This window comes from Oncorhynchus mykiss, chromosome 6, assembly GCF_013265735.2.
Source record: "Oncorhynchus mykiss isolate Arlee chromosome 6, USDA_OmykA_1.1, whole genome shotgun sequence".
Lineage (NCBI taxonomy): Eukaryota > Metazoa > Chordata > Actinopteri > Salmoniformes > Salmonidae > Oncorhynchus > Oncorhynchus mykiss.
This window is the reverse complement of record NC_048570.1, coordinates 38565772-38583684: the sequence shown is the minus strand read 5'-3', so window position 1 is coordinate 38583684 and position 17913 is coordinate 38565772. Positions and strand designations below refer to the sequence as shown.

General features: G+C 42.3%; 1 protein-coding gene across 3 annotated transcripts; it reads right to left on the bottom strand.

The window, feature by feature from the left end:
* Positions 1-783: 783 nt before the first annotated feature.
* LOC110525902 (leukocyte surface antigen CD53) lies at positions 784-17116 on the bottom strand. 3 transcript variants are annotated; one of them, XM_021606401.2, is made up of 8 exons: positions 16669-17116; positions 5298-5388; positions 4853-5041; positions 4591-4665; positions 4370-4480; positions 4101-4208; positions 3808-3891; positions 784-2089 (listed from the first exon to the last, which is right to left on the bottom strand). In XM_021606401.2, the coding sequence occupies exons 2-8, from the start codon at positions 5358-5360 to the stop codon at positions 2021-2023; spliced, it is 699 nt and encodes a 232-aa protein (XP_021462076.2). In that variant the 5' UTR covers positions 5361-5388; positions 16669-17116; the 3' UTR covers positions 784-2020. The 3 variants fall into 3 exon arrangements, with proteins under 3 accessions (XP_021462076.2, XP_021462075.2, XP_021462074.2); XM_021606400.2 differs by having other exon boundaries at positions 16742-17116; XM_021606399.2 differs by having other exon boundaries at positions 16734-17115.
* Between the last annotated feature and the right edge of the window lie 797 nt (positions 17117-17913).

Genomic DNA, 17913 nt, shown 5'->3' with positions numbered 1-17913 from the left:
ATATTCTCTGGTCTGATGAAACCAAGATTGAACTCTTTGGCCTGAATGCCAAGCGTCACGTCTGGACGAAAGCTGGCACCATCCCTACGGTGAAGCATGGTTGTGGCAGCATCAAGCTGTGGGGATGTTTTTTAGCAGTAGGGATTGGGAGACTAGTCAGGATCGAGAGAAAGATGAACGGAGCAAAGTACAGAGAGATCCTTGATGAAGATCTGCTCCAGAGCGCTCAGGACCTCAGACTCGGGAAAAGGTTCACCTTCCAACAGGACAACAACCCTAAGCACACAGCCAAGACAATGCATGAGTGGCTTTGGAGCAAGTCTCTGAATGTCCTTGAGTGGCCCAGCCAGAGCCCGGACTTTAACCCGATCGAACATCTCTTGAGAGACCTGAAAATAGCTGTGCAGTGACGCTCCCCATCCAAGCTGACAGAGCTTGAGAGGATCTGCAGAGAAGAATGGGAGAAATTCCAAAAATACAGGTGTGCTGAGCTTATAGCGTCATACCCAAGAAGACTCAAGACTGTAATCGCTGTCAGAGTAGGTTATTTACTCAGTCAAAGTACTGAGTAAAGCATCTGAATACTTATGTAAATGTGATATTTCTAAAAACCTGTTATTGCTGTGTCATTATGGGGTATTGTGTGTAGATTGAGGGGAATTTTTTTTTTTAAATCAATTTTAGAATAAGGCTGTAATGTACATTTTTTTGGGGAAAAGGTCAAGGGGTCTGAAGACTTTCCAAATGCACTGTACATCCAGAATGACACTAAGAGTAAAAAGGTGTTATGCACATCCACATTTTTATTGCGAATCTATGGTTTAATAGACAGGTATGAGCAGTCAAGAATCCAGTTGATTAATGTTAATTTACCTGTGGTTTTGAAACAATCACAATAACATACATACATATTAGTCTCTAAGGTGCAATTCATCCAGAATGAAATTAAAACACAAAAATACAGAACGATTGCTCAAATTCACAGGAGGCTGCTGAGGGAAGGACGGCTCATAATAATGGCCGAAACGGAGCAAATGGAGTGGCATCAAACACATGTAAACCGTGCGTTTGATGTATTTGATACCATTCCACTAATTCCGCTCCAGCCATTACCATGAGCCCGTCGTCCTCAATTAAGGTGCCAGCAACCTCCTGTGCTCAAATTACTCAAAGTGTCAATAGCAACTGTTCTTGCCAATCTATTTTGTTAGATACCTGGTCATATGCTAAGTACTACTACTCATAACATTACTTCTCTCAGAAATGTCAAATATAAACCCCAGAGGGGCCTTATTGCTATTATAAACTGGTTACCAACGTAATTAGAGCAGTAAAAATACATGTACCCGTGGTATACAGTCTGATATACCGCAGCTGTCAGACAATCAGCATTCTGGTTTATAATTACTCTGCGTTGAGTCGTGCATAAGAACAGCCCTTAGCCGTGGTATACTGGCCATATATCACCCCCCCCGTGCCTTATTGATTCATTATATACTGGGTGGTTCGAGCCCTGAGTGCTGATTGGCTGACAGCCATTGTATATCAGATCATATACCACGGGTATGACAAAGCATTTATTTTTACTGTTCTAATTACGTTGGTAACCAGTTAATGAAAGCAATAAGGTACTCCGTGTTGCGTCCTGCATAGAAAGCCCTTCGCCATATATCACACCTCCTCGGGCCTTATTGCTTAAATAAACAATCAAACAAAAACTAAACATGTGAAGGAAAACGATATCCTTATTACATCTACATTTTAGTCATTTAGCTGACGCTATTCTCCAGAGCGGCTCACAGTGAGTGCATCGCAATGCTCTCCCGTGGGAATCAAACACACAATCCTGGCTTTGCGAGGGCCGAGCTCTACCAACTGAGCCACAGGACATCACTACATCTTTGAGAATTTTAATGTATTAAAAAGCTCTACATAAATTAAATCTATTGTTATTTTGTCTCCTGTTAAAATGATATCCTGTATTGTGTAATAAGCCAGTTGAAAGTCATGGGTTCTCCTTTCACTTGTAACCATATCCATTACGACTGAACTGGCAGAAGATGGGGATGGTGAAACACATGCAAATGAACTGCAAACAAGAACAAAAACATGTTTTGGATACATAGTCAGCACATTCTAACTCAGACCAAAGTACATACAGACTAAGGAAGAGGAAACAGGCTGGTGGTAACCATAAAAATAATGACCGCTTGTATTTCTATAGTAATTACAGTGGGGCAAAAAAGTATTTAGTCAGCCACCAGTTCTCCCACTTAAAAATGAGAGAGGCCTGTAATTTTCATCATAGGTACACTTCAACTATGACAGACAAAATGAGGAAACAAAATCCAGAAAATCACATTGTATGATTTTTTATGAATTTATTTGCAAATTATGGTGGAAAATAACTATTTGGTCACCGACAAACAAGCAAGATTTCTGGCTCTCACAGACCTGTAACTTCTTATTTAAGAGGCTCCTCTGTCCTCCACTCATTGCCTGTATTAATGGCACCTGTTTGAACTTGTTATCAGTATAAAAGACACCTGTCCACAACCTCAAACAGTCACACTCCAAACTCCACTATGGCCAAGATCAAAGAGCTGTCAAAGGACACCAGAAACAAAATTGTAGACCTGCACCAGGCTGGGAAGACTGAATCTGCAATAGGTAAGCAGCTTGGTTTGAAGAAATCAACTGTGGGAGCAATTATTAGGAAATGGAAGACATACAAGACCACTGATAATCTCCCTCGATCTGGGGCTCCACACAAGATCTCACCCCGTGGGGTCAAAATGATCACAAGAACGGTGAGCAAAAATCCCAGAACCACACGGGGGGACCTAGTGAATGACCTGCAGAGAGCTGGGACCAAAGTAACAAAGCCTACAATCAGTAACACACTACACCGCCAGGGACTCAAATCCTGCAGTGCCAGACGTGTCCCCCTGCTTAAGCCAGTACATGTCCAGGCCCATCTGAAGTTTGCTAGAGAGCATTTGGATGATCCAGAAGAAGATTGGGAGAATGTCATATGGTCAGATGAAACCAAAATATAACTTTTTGGTAAAAACTCAACTCGTCGTGTTTGGAGGACAAAGAATGCTGAGTTGCATCCAAAGAAAACCATACCTACTGTGAAGCATGGGGGTGGAAACATCATGCTTTGGTGCTGTTTTTCTGCAAAAGGACCAGGACGACTGATCCGTGTAAAGGAAAGAATGAATGGGGCCATGTATCGTGAGATTTTGAGTGAAAACCTCCTTCCATCAGCAAGGGCATTGAAGATGAAACGTGCCTGGGTCTTTCAGCATGACAATGATCCCAAACACACCGCCCGGGCAACGAAGGAGTGGCTTCGTAAGAAGCATTTCAAGGTCCTGGAGTGGCCTAGCCAGTCTCCAGATCTCAACCCCATAGAAAATCTTTGGAGGGAGTTGAAAGTCTGTGTTGCCCAGCAACAGCCCCAAAACATCACTGCTCTAGAGGAGATCTGCATGGAGGAATGGGCCAAAATACCAGCAACAGTGTGTGAAAACCTTGTGAAGGCTTACAGAAAATGTTTGACCTCTGTCATTGCCAACAAAGGGTATATAACAAAGTATTTAGATAAACTTTTGTTATTGACCAAATACTTATTTTCCACCATAATTTGCAAATAAATTCAGGCCTCTCTCATCTTTTTAAGTGGGAGAACTTGCACAATTGGTGGCTGACTAAATATTTTTTTGCCCCACTGTATATTCCTATGCTGGTAATCACATTGACCCAATTTAGAAAAGACGTAGAAGGTGATGTTTCCTGTACCTGTAGAATGAAAAGGGAGACGACACCTGCTCCAGTGCTTAGAAAGTTCCTCGCAAACCAGTTCCTGAGCTTCATATGGCAGCCCTGAAAGAGACAGAGGTCATATTGCTGTGGCTGTTTTTGATACTTTTTTATTTTATTTTTGTAAGATGAAAATCTGCATCCAAAATGACACCCTATTCCCTTTTATAGTGCACTACACATGTCCAAGGCCCATAGGGCTCTGGTCAAAAGCAGTGCACTATATAGTGAATAGGGTACCTTTTGGGATGTTGACACAGAAACAAGCACACCTCCTGCCAGTTAGGTTGGGGGATGATGTTACAGGGGTTTTTGGTACAACAGGAGAGGGGCACGTTGCCCTCCCAGTCTGCCACGCCGTGGACCCCACAGCACCTGAACTAAACACAGCAAACCCACTGGGTTACCACCCTGTAACAACATTGTCCAGGCAAGCAGAATGGAGAAATGTATTGGAATGTTATTGAGGTCTAGGTACAGCTTGTATTATGTATACAGTGCGATATGTATGAATTTACCGTTATACCTACTGAATACTCACAATATGTTGGACCACATCAAAGTCCTCTTTAATGGTTAAGTTCCCCTCTGACGTAGAATTCTTGTATGTCTCCAAGCTACGCATCAGGTCTTTCTCAAAGAAATTGTCCATCTGTATTGCAAACAGGTCACATGTTTACATGACTTCTACCAGCACCATTACCTTTATTTAGTCAATAGAAGTCATACGGATAGCAGAGAACCCTTTTAGATGTTTCTTACCTCCCTCTCGTACACCAGAAACACACAGGCCATGGCCAGCTCCACCAGCATCAAGATAAACAGCAGGATGAAAAACTGCAATTACAACGGATCCCGGATTACTCATAGACCATGGGCGCGTCCCAAATGGCACCTTTAGAGAGCACCACTTTTGACCGGGGGCTATAGAGTGCCATTTGGGACACAGACTTACTGTGCATGGTCCCTGACAAATGACCTAATAAAAGAAAGAAAGAAAGAAAGAATATGTGTGCAGACTCACAGTGATGAGCATACAGCGGTTTTCCATCAGGGCCCCCATGATTCCCAGGAAACATACACACGTCACAATGGTACCCGTGACTATCAGGGTGTTGGCAGGGTATATGGGCCAGAAGGATGTGATGAGGGAGCCAAATCTAGAGTGCATCATCTGGAACTCTCCAAAACCCACGATGAAGGCACCACACAACTTGGAAGACACAAGTGTAAAAGGCTTACTTTGGGGTCAAAAAGGGGAATACATGATCCAGTTGATCTCTCAAATTGTTGACATGAAAATGTTTAAATTACTTAGGAAAATCATTTGTTTTGGTGACAGTATAGTATCGGAATAAAGAAAGTATCTTGAATAAACTGATGTTTATGCTTTCATCCCCTCTACAGGCTGAGTTTGATATTACTGATGTCATCACGTTTTAGAGACCATAAAGAGCATGATAACCTACCCAGCAGATGAAGTTGAGGAAGGTGACAAAACCTTTCAAGCAGTTCACACAGGGACGATTCATATTTCCTTATGGTGATGATCCCATCGACCTGAAGAAAAACACACAATTCAATATCATGTTGAACCGTTAGTGCTTACTGTTCATTTGATTGATAACAGGATGAGGGAGGAGCTAAACGGTGTGAATGTCACCAGCCAGACCGCATTCAAAACCATGTCTGAGGATTTCACTGTTTTCCAAACGAAACACCTGACAAGCACTCTTTCAAAGAAGACTACCTCAAAAATCAATCGAGGCTCAATAACATTTTAATCGATGGAATTGAGAACGTAAAGACTGAAGCTTGGCATGACACAGAATTCAAGGCCAATAAACTCCTGGCAGATCAACTCAAACTGGGCCCTAAACTCATCGAGATGGAGAGGGCACATATGAATGGGAATTTCTTCCCCGATGAACGGCCCAACCCTCCCCCCCATGTGACTCAGCTATAGTCCACTGATTTGACACACACGCATACACACCACACCCATATTTACTCTACTTTGTTCATGTGTTTCACCTAACCACATGACCCAAACAAAACACATTGCTCTAAATGTCATAACCCTCTGAGGTCTTCAGTGGTGTTATGTGGACTGTGTCAATATGCATTCCATAGGAAGTGCACCCGAACTAACAAAACTAACACAAATGTATGGTTGTATTGGACATGTAAGGCATGAACTATATTTAACCTTCATTTAACTAGACAAGTCAGTTAAGAACACATTCTTATTTCTAATGACGGCCTACCAAAATGCAAAAGACCTCCTGCGGGGACGGGGGCCTGGGACTAAAAATAAAAAATAAATATAAGACAAAACAGACATCACTACAAGAGAAACAACACAACACTACATAAAGAGAGACCTAAAACAACAACATAGCAAGGCAGCAGGCAACACATGACAACACAGCATGGTAGCAAAACATAACAACAACATGGTAGCAACACATCATAGTGGTAGCAACACAACATAGTGGCAGCACAAAACATGGTACAAACATTATAGGGCACAGACAACAGCACAAAGGTTAAGAAGGTAGAGACAACAATACATCACACAAATCAGCCACAGCAGTCAGTAAGTGTGTCCATGAATGAGTCTATGAATGAAGAAACTGAGAAAAAACTGTTCAGTTTGAATGTTTGTTGCAGCTCGTTGCAGTCGCTAGCTGCAGCGAACTGAAAAGAGGAGCGACCCAAGGATGTGTGTGCTTTGGGGACCTTTACCAGAATGTGACTGGCAGAACGGGTGTTGTATGTGGAGGATGAGGGCTGCAGTAGATATCTCAGATAGGGGGGAGTGAGGCCTAAGAGGGTTTTTATAAATAAGCATCAACCAGTTGGTCTTGCGACGGGAATACAAAGACCATCAGTTTACAGAGGATTATAGAGTGCAGTGATGTGTCCTATAAGGAGCATTGGTGGCAAATCTGATGGCCGAATGATAAAGAACATCTAGCCAGTCGAGAGCACCCTTACCTGTCGATCTATAAATAATGTCTCCGTAATCTAGCATGGGTAGGATGGTCATCTGAATCAGGGTTAGTTTGGCAGCTGGGGTGAAAGAGGAGCGATTACAATAGAGGAAACCAAGTCTAGATTTAACTTTAGCTTGCAGCTATGACATGTGCTGAGAGAAGGACAGTGCATCATCTAGCCATACTCCCAAGCACTTGTATGACGTGACTACATCAAGCTCTCAACTATCAGCGGTAGTAATAACACCTGTGGGAAGAGGGGCATTCTTCTTACCAAACCACATAACCTTTGTTTTGGAGGTGTTCAGAACAAGGTTAAGGGTAGAGAAAGCTTGTTGGACACTAAGAAAGCTTTGTTGTAGAGCATGCAACACAACATTCGGAGAGGGGCCAGCTGAGTATAAGACTGTATCATCTGCATATAAATGGATGAGAGAGCTTCCTACTGCCTGAGCTATGTTGATGTAAATTGAGAAGAGCACGGGCCTAGGATTGAGCCTTTGGGTACTCCCTTGGTGACAGGCAGTGGCTGAGACAGCAAAGTTTCTGACTTTATACACTGCACTCTTTGAGAGAGGTAGTTAGCAAACCAGGCCAAAGACCACTCAGAGAGATACCAATACTCCTTAGCTGGCCCACAAGAATGGAATGGTCTACCGTATCAAAAGCTTTGGCCAAGTCAATGAAATTAGCAGCATAATATTGCTTAGAATCAAGGTCAATGGTGACATCATTGAGGACCTTTAAGGTTGCAGTGACACATCCATAACCTGAGCGGAAACCAGATTGCATACCCAAGAGAATATTATAGACATCAAGAAAGCCAGTCAGTTGATTATTGACAAGTTTTTCCAACACTTTTGATTTTTTATTTAACCTTTATTTAACTAGGCAAGTCAGTTAAGAACAAATTCTTATTTTCAATGACGGCCTAGGAACAATGGGTTAACTGCCTTGTTCAGGGGCAGAACGACAGATTTGTACCTTGTCAGCTGGGGGATTCGAACTTGCAACCTTTCGGTTACTAGCCCAATCCTCTAACCACAGAGCAAAATAGAAATAGGCCTATAACAGTTAGGATCAGCTCGATCTCCCCCTTTAAATAAAGGAGCTGGCTGCCTTCCAAGCAATGGGAACCTCCCCAGAAAGGAAAGACAGGTTAAAAAGGTTGGAGACAGGCTTGGCGATTTAAGGGGCAGCAACCTTAAAGAAGAAAGAATCTAAACCATCTGCCCCAGATGTTTTTGGGGGGTCAAGTTTAAGCAGCTGCTTTAGCACCTCAGACTCAGTGACTGCTTGCAGGGAGAAACTTTGTAGCGGGGCAGGGGAAAAAGAGGGAGAAGCATCGGGGATAGTCACATTAGAATGGGTGGGAGATGAGGAAAAAAGAAAAAAGGGGGTAATTGGATCCCTCTATCGGCCACCCGATTCTGACATTAGTAGTTTCATTGTTATCCTTACAAGAACCTTGGATTTGATTCATAATGAAGATAAAAATGTGTTTTCTATTTGGTTATTACAACATAAATGTATTTAAAATTGAGAAGCACTCACTGACATCTGACTTTTTGAATACTTTAGACTCCAGATTGTCACACCCTGGTCAAAGTATTTTGTGTTTATCTTTATTTATTTGGTCAGGCCAGGGTGTGGCATGGGTTTTTGTATGTGGTGTGTATGTATGGGGATTGTAGCTAGTGGGGTGTTCTAGCTAAGTCTATGGCTGTCTGAAGTGGTTCTCAATCAGAGGCAGGTGTTTATCGTTGTCTCTGATTGGGAACCATATTTAGGCAGCCATATTCTTTGAGTTTGTCGTGGGTGATTGTCCTTAGTGTCATTGTTCTGTGTTAGGTTACACAAGTATAGGCTGTTTCGGTTTTCGTTAAGTTTATTGTTTTGGTAGTGTTTGTGTTTAGTGTGTTACTTCATTAAACATGGATTGCAATAGACACGCCGCATTTTGGTCCGACTCTCCTTCTCATCAAGAAAACCGTTACAGAATCACCCACCACAAAGGGACCAAGCAGCGTGTCAACAGGCAGGAACAGCCCAAAGTGGAGTACAGTATGGACTATACTTCTTGGGAGGAGATAGACAGGTGGGCGGTCGACCCAGGGAGAGTGCCGGAGCCCGCCTGGGATTCGATGGAGCAGTGCGCGGAAGGATATAGGAGAATGGAGTTTGCGAAGCAAGCAAGGCGGCGCGGACGGAGGCCCCATAGTCAGCCCCAAAAATTTCTTGGGGGGGGGCTCAGGGAGAGTGTGGCAGAGTCAGGAGCCAGACCTGAGCCAACTCTCCCTGTTTATCGTGAGGAGCCAAGGAGGAGACCAGAACCAGAGCCGGTGTTGGAGGTGAGCGAAACAGAGACTGTGAAGGAGTTAATGGGGAAATTGGAGGAGAGAGAAATGAGGGAGTTGCTGTGTTGGTGTTTTAAACATGGAATTCGCCCGACGGAGCGTGTCGGGGATTTGATGGCACCTGGGTCAGCGCTCCATACTCGTCCTGAGGTGCGTGTTAGTCGGCTGGTGAAGATGGTGCCAGTCTCACGTACCAGGCCTCCTGTGCACCTCCCTAGCCTTGCACGTCCTGTGCCAGCACCGCTCTCAAGATCTCCAGTACGCCTTCACGGTCTAACCCATCCTGTGCCACCTCCACACCCCAGCCCTCCGGTTGCAGCTCCCCGCACCAGGCTTCCTGTGCGTGTCCTCGGCCCAGTACCACCAGTGCCAGCACCACGCATCAGGCCTACAGTGCGCCTCGCCTGTCCAGCGCTGTCGGAGCCCTCCTCCTCTCCAGCGCTGTCGGAGTCTCCCGCCTGTTTAGCGCTGTTAGAGCCTTCCTTCTCTACAGCGCTGCTGGAGTCTCCCGCCTGTTCAGAGCTGCCAGTTAGCATAGAGCTGCCAGTTAGCATAGAGCTGCCAGTTAGCATAGAGCTGCCAGTTAGCATAGAGCTGCCAGTTAGCATAGAGCTGCCAGTTAGCATAGAGCTGCCAGTCTGCATAGAGCTGCCAGTCTGCATAGAGCTGCCAGTCTGCATAGAGCTGCCAGTCTGCAAGGAGCTGCCAGTCTGCAAGGAGCCGCCAGAGCTGCCTGTCTGCAGGATGCCGCCAAAGCTGCCTGTCTGCAAGGAGCCGCCAGAGCTGCCAGTCTGCAAGGAGCCGCCAGAGCTGCCAGTCTGCAAGGAGCCGCCAGAGCTGCCAGTCTGCAAGGAGCCGCCAGAGCTGCCAGTCTGCAAGGAGCCGCCAGAGCTGCCAGTCTGCAAGGAGCCGCCAGAGCTGCCAGTCTGCAAGGAGCCGCCAGAGCTGCCAGTCTGCAAGGAGCCGCCAGAGCTGCCAGTTAGCATGGAACAGCCAGGGCCGCCAGTCAGCATGGAGCAGCCAGGGCCGCCAGTCAGCATGGAGCAGCCAGTCAGCATGGAGCAGCCAGTCAGCATGGAGCAGCCAGAGCAGCCAGTCAGCATGGAGCAGCCAGAGCTGCCAGTCAGCATGGAGCAGCCAGTCAGCATGGAGCAGCCAGAGCTGCCAGTCGACCAGACTCTTCCAGAGCTGCCAGTCGACCAGACTCTTCCAGAGCTGCCAGTCGACCAGACTCTTCCAGAGCTGCCAGTCGACCAGACTCTTCCAGAGCTGCCAGTCGACCAGACTCTTCCAGAGCTGCCAGTCGACCAGACTCTTCCAGATCTGCCAGTCGACCAGACTCTTCCAGATCTGCCGAAACCGCCAGCCAGCCAGGATCTGGTAGATTCATCAACCTGCCTGAGCTTCCTTTCACTCCTGAGCTTCCCCTCAGTCCCGAGCTGCCTCAGTCCCGAGCTGCCCCTCAGTCCCGATCTGCTCCTCAGTCCAGTGGGGTTCTGGGTGAGGACTACTAGGCCATGGTCGGCGGCGAGGGTGGACTATCCAGGGACGCGAGGAGAAGGGACTAAGACATTGATTGAGTGGGGTCCACGTCCCGCGCCGGAGCCGCCACCATGGACAGACGCCCACCCGGACCCTCCCTCTTGTTATGAGGTGCGTTCGGGAGTCCGCACCTTAGGGGGGGGGTTCTGTCACACCCTGGTCAAAGTATTTTGTGTTTATCTTTATTTATTTGGTCAGGCCAGGGTGTGGCATGGGTTTTTGTATGTGGTGTGTATGTATGGGGATTGTAGCTAGTGGGGTGTTCTAGCTAAGTCTATGGCTGTCTGAAGTGGTTCTCAATCAGAGGCAGGTGTTTATCGTTGTCTCTGATTGGGAACCATATTTAGGCAGCCATATTCTTTGAGTTTGTCGTGGGTGATTGTCCTTAGTGTCATTGTTCTGTGTTAGGTTACACAAGTATAGGCTGTTTCGGTTTTCGTTAAGTTTATTGTTTTGGTAGTGTTTGTGTTTAGTGTGTTACTTCATTAAACATGGATTGCAATAGACACGCCGCATTTTGGTCCGACTCTCCTTCTCATCAAGAAAACCGTTACACAGATATCTGTATCCCCTCATCTATAAGCCCACAAGAGAGACCAGTACATCTGTCATCCTTATTGATACTATTTGTATAAAGTCTTTGAATAATGTGGTATACTTTATACAGGTATACTTTATACTGACATTTTCTGAACACTTCCCAATTGTCCACTTCTCATTGGCAGCTTGAAATAAACAGATGGGAATGATTGGTAGCATTACATGTAGAATATTTAACTAAAGTAATTGTAAGCGCTAACATAAAATGCAAATTAATTACTTAAAAATCATACAATGTGATTTTCTGGATTTTTGTTTTAGATTCCGTCTCTCACAGTTGAAGTGTACCTATGATAAAAAATTACAGACCTCTACATGCTTTGTAAGTAGGAAAACCTGCAACATCGGCAGTGTATCAAATACTTGTTCTCCCCACCGTATATACACACACATATATTTAAAAATAGATATATATTTTCCTTTATTATTTTCCGCTAACCCAACAACCCTTCCCCTAATTGGAGTAAACTAATGAACAACAACACTAAGGCTTATACACACTATATACATTTGACAGACACAATGTATTTTACAATAGTTATATTTGGTTTGTTTTTAGTCCGTCCTCTGACCTTCTTTTCTTTTATTTGCCATATATCTTTAATTGTGCTGTTTCACAAAAGTTCTGAACCTACATACATTTCACAGACAGATCATTTTACATTTGTTATCTTATTAATCCCATCCTTCAGCTCCATTCAACTCCTCCCATCTATCTCTCAACATCATCCATTTTGGATTTCTATTTGCCATATATTTTTCAACTGTGCTGTGATGCTTCACAAAAGTTCCAAACCTTTCTATTCTCATAGTTTCTACAGATATAAATGAAAGATAAAATGTTTTGCTAAAAGTATTATTCAAATTATTGATCGATTGACTATGTCTTTTCAAATCACCCACTATTGCGATCTGCAGCGTTAGCTCCAGGTAAATGTTGAAATTCTTCAGCCATTTCTGGACCTGTGACCAAGAACAAGATACATATGGACAGTACCAAAATAAATAATCTAATCACTCTGTCTCTTCGCAGCAAAATCTGCAGAGCTGGGAAGGTTGTATCCCCCATTTATATAACATTCTATTGGTTGCAAAAATGTTGTATAATAATAAAACAATTATACATTTTGAATCTGGCGTCATTTTGCATATCAGTTCATAAACCATGTGCCATGGAATTGGTACATCAACTATTTTTCAATCTATATAGCACAGCTGTCAATTCTTTGGTATAAGAATACCAATTCTTTGGTATATGAAACTGGTATATACTTTTATTTATCACAATTTTCTTTAACTAATTTTGGTCTTTAATGCACGACCAACATACAAGTTCCTTACTTTCCCCCCTTCCACCTGCCTCAATTTACATTTCCATATATTTTTGTTAGCTGCATGTGTGACATAACTCCACCAGTCCTCTTTATGATATTGTTTACACAGATTATACCTTTTTTACATTTTTTATAAAAAAAATCATTTTTATTTAATACATTTGTATATTTGAGTTTAACCACAATATTTGTTATATTATTTGTTCAGGCTTTTCCTTAGTTAAACCACATAAGAGAGGAGCAGAAAGGTTCTGGAAACATTGGTTTACATCTGGTCTCAAAGAATTCTCAGTAAAAAAAAAAAAAATTGTAGAAAAGGTTTCTCACAAATCCCTCTCCTTTGATTTCTGAAAATTACTTCAGATATCCCAAAAATATATTTTACTAACAAATTCCAAGAATCCTTAAATAATATAAATTCTACTTGGAAAATCATGAATTAACTGTTGAATAAGAAAAAGGCACCTACAACTATCCCATCTCAATGTATTGATGGAAATAATATAAATTCTACTTGGAAAATCATGAATTAACTGTTGAATAAGAAAAAGGCATCTACAACTATCCCATCTCAATGTATTGATGGAAATAAGACCTACAGTGATCCTGATGTTATTTCATGTGAATTTAATAACCTTTTTGTGAATCTGGGTTCCTCCGTCAAATAAAATTGAAAATTGATGGAAATCCCTTGGATTACATTTCCCTTCTCTGCTTCAATTTGATCCTCCTGAGGTAATGGAGGTGTAAAGGTAATTGGTAACTTAAAGATATCAGCTGCAAGCCATGATGAGATTGGTGCCTCTTTGGTGAAATCAGCGTCTTCCTCGATCACTGAGCCTCTAACGTATACATTCACCAAATCTATGCAAACTGGTACGGTTCCTATAGATTTAAAAATTGCCAAAGGTTTATAAATCTGGGGATCCAAGATCTCTGACAAATTATCGCCCAATATCTGTACTACCATGTTTTTCTAAAATCATAGAAAAACATGGTGTATAAGAGAATGTTGAAACATTTAAATCAACAGCATTCTATATGAGCACCAATATAGTTTTCGCAAAAACTACTCCACAGATATGGCTCTTTTGCAACTTGTGGATAAAATATTTACAGCCCTTAACAACAATGAAAGGAAAAGGAAAGGGGGATACCTAGTCAGTTGTACAACTGAATGCATTCAACTGAAATGTTTCTTCCACATTTAACCCAACCCCTCTGAATCAGATACATTCTTGGCATCTTTTTAAATGTATCCAAAGCGTTTGACAGGATTGATCATGAAATATTACTTTCTAAATTGCATTATTATCGTTTTCATTAATATACATTTTATTATATTATATCGTTATGTTTATGATAGAGAACAATTTGTTCATGCAAACGGCTGTGCATCTACCAGGGCCAAGATATCATGTGGCGTCCCACAGGGTTCAATAATTTAACCTTTGTTATTCCAAATCTATATCAATGACCTTGCTGCTGTGACTTCTACCGTACTTCCCATTCGCTTTGCTGAAACCAATTTGATTTTATCACACACAAATTTTGATTCACTAATTAATGAAGCCAACTCTGGCATAGCCACATTTTCTGAATGTTTCAGGATAAAAAATTACCTTTCAACTTTAAAATATCCAACTTTATTGTATTCAATAGTAAGAATATTAAGTATTGTAAAAAGAGAGCCAGAATCTCAGCTGATGGGAATGAAATGGAACACTAGATTCATTGGAGTTCTAATTGATAAAAAAATATCCTGGAAAGATCATATTAAAAAATTCTGCAGCAAAGTGATAATCTGTTGGTATCATCAGAAAGATTAGTGGTTTGGTTCATAAGGCTCGCTTCCTAACTCTATACTACAGCTTAATTGGCCCATATCTCATTTACTGTAATATTGTCTGGGCCAGTACATATAACTCCTACCTACAAAGTACTCATACAAAATACATTTGCAAGACTAGCCACCTCTAATTACTTAGCTCCATCTGCAGCCTTTGTTTAAGATACTCAACATCTTGTCTATGTAAATCAAGTCATATTTGTCACATGTACAACCGTACTGTGAAACGCTTACTTACAAGCCCTTAACCAACAATGTAGTACAAGAAAGAGAGTTAATAAAATATTTACTAAAGTAAAATATCGAATCAATCAAAATGTAACACAATAAATGTACATAACAATAACAAGGCTATATACAGGGGGGTACTGGTACCAAGTCAATGTACAGGTTAGTCGAAGTAATTTGTAAAGTGACTATGCATAGATAATAAACAGAGAGTAGCAGCAGTGTAACAACAAAGGGGGGAGAGGGGTTAATGTAAATAGTCCAGGTGCCCATTTGATTAGTTGTTCAGCAGTCTTATGGCTTGGGGGTAGAAGCTGTTAAGAAGCCTTTTGGTCCTAGACTTGGTGCTCTGGTACCGCTTGCCGTGCGGTAGCAGAAAGAACAGTCTATGACTTAGGTGACTGGGCTTTCCTCGGACACCGCCTAGTATATATGTCCTGGATGTCAGAAAGCTTGGCCCCAGTGATGTACTGGGCCGTACGCACTAGCCTCTGTAGTGCCTTTACGGTCAGATGCCGAGCAGTTGCCATACCAGGCGGTGATGCAGCTGGTTAGGATGCTATCGATGGTGCAGGTTGTTGTCCTGGGACCACTTTGCCTGGTCTCCAACCTCCCCCCTATAGGCTGTCTCATCGTTGTTGCTGATCCGGCCTACTGTTGTGTCGTCAGCAAACTTAATGATGGTGTTGGAGTCGTGCTTGGCCACGCAGTCACGGGTGAATAGGGACTGCAGGAGGGGACTAAGCACACGCCCCTGAGAGGCCCCAGTGTTAAGGATTAGCGTGGCAGATGTGTTCTTGCCTACCCTTACCACCTGGGGGGCGGCCCGTCAGGAAGTCCAGGATCCAGTTGCAGAGGGAGATGTTCAGTCCCAGGGTCCTTAGCTCCCTCAATAACTTGATGACGTTAGTGTACGCCAATTATGAATTTTAAAAGACAAATACTCATACCTCCCAGACAGTTGACCTAAACCACTCAAAGGATTCTTCCAAGTTTATTTTGAAATCCATCTATATAACACAGTCTTGTGATAACCTTCACCCTATACACTGTCGCACCTCACATAGTCAATTCTCTATCAGATACATAGGTACCATACTCTGGAATTCTTATCTTCACATTGCCAAAACCTCGTCATCCCTCAATAACTTCAACCGAACACTGGGGGTCAGCCTGATGAACCAAACTACTCAGTAATCTCCTCCATATAGCCCAACTCTCTCACACACATTTCAACAAAACATACTTTTTTTTGTGATTGCTGATCGGTTCATTTGTACATTTATGATTAGTGGGTTTTGGTATCTGTTTTAAAGCTTTTTTTTAACATTTTTGTTCTTATGTATTGTATACTGTTTTTTTTTTGTAGTGTGGTTTTTATATAATCCCGTGGGCTTCCAACCACACCTGCATGACTTTAAAAAAATGTTTTATCTATATTATTGTTGTTTATCACTTATTTTCTTCGGTGCAAATAAATGAAACAGGATACAAAATGTCTAATCCCGCTTTAGAGTAGGAAAGCAGTTGATTCAAGTGACCATGACTACTCCTCATGTCTGATGGTTGAAGTGTTGACAAGACAGCACTGTTTGGTATGACAACAATGAGCACGGTGCCTGACCTATCCAAACATGTTATAGCCCCACTCCTATGCAAAGTATTGTTCTAAGCACATTTTCTATTTCTATCTACATTTAAATTGCCATCGAGACTTCCTATTCATTGCAGGATTTACCATTACAGAGCAATGACTAACAATGACACATTTTCAGAGCTTTGTTGCAGTTCTTTTAAAGTCTAGATATACTTTGTACAATAAGATATTTTTTCATCTACTTCAAATCTAAATAATTGTGCTGATTTTAAATAACATAACTTTTAAACATCTCAGTAAATTCTACAGTAAATCACCGAAGAGGACACAGTACCTTACAAACAAAGTGATCAAAAGTAATCCACAATGTTCCCTCAGTTAAAACAGCAGATATAATACCTGTGTACCATTGGTGTGACACTGAACCTTCTGGGTGTTGAAAGGTAAGGGCTGGAGCCTGGTGGCATAAGAGTCAAAAAGGGAACAATGCGGTTAGCAGACTGACACCTAAGTGTACTACCTGACAGACAGTAGAGCCCGCCCCACTATACACAGCGTCAAAATGTTTTAAGTTACAACAAGTAAATGCCAGAACAATGAATAATGAATAGACTGTATGCAAATACTGTAGATGGCAAGGACCTGCCTTTTCTATACATTTACAGAGTTTGAGTGGACTGGAAGGAGTCCCTTTCACCTGATCATCTACTGGATGCCAGATGATCTACTGTTAACAGAAACACCAGTCATCGTCACCTCCCGTCCTTGGCTAAAGAGTTAATTACTTAGTTTACAGTATTAATTACCAACGTAAAAAAAAATATATATTATATCCATACATAACCGGAGTATGCCTCCTTTACCTAGTCACACCAGCCTAAGAACACTAAGAGGGGTAAATAGACATTTGGTAAAGGAGGACGTTTCCAAATGAGAAAGAATGTCATAGACATTTTTATTCAAAAAGATTTGACACAAGAGCACTACATTCTCCTCATATAGACCAACAAGATAATATTTTACAGCTGTAGATTTCCAAGAATTCAACATTTTGACAGAAGCCAAACAGCATTCACATTTTCATTACACCAAAATAAAGATTGAAATAGTCAAGTTTGCGTCGCTTCAAGATGTTTTATGACACGATAAATGACTCTCATACCACACAGTCGCAAACATAATTAACTATAGATGTCAACATTAAAGAAAACATTTTGGGTTAAAACAGCACATCGGGCCCTATCTATTCGAGCTTCATCATGAACTGACAGAAATACAGCGCTGGAGTTTCACACAGGGCCGGCCCTACCCTTTTGGTGGCCCTAGGGGAGATTTGCCATGGGGTGTAGAGAAAACGTTGCAGTTTTAAAGCTAGTTTTTTGCAATTCTATACATTTTGCCATGAGGCGGAGATACATTTTAAAAGGAATTTCCTGAAATACCACACATTTTTCCATGACATGGCATGTAAATATGATATTTGAGTGACTTAGGGGCTCCCTGGAGGTCAGGGCCCCTGGGGCTTGATTTATCAAGGTGTGTGCACACAACAACAACAACAACAAAAAGCCTCCAAACC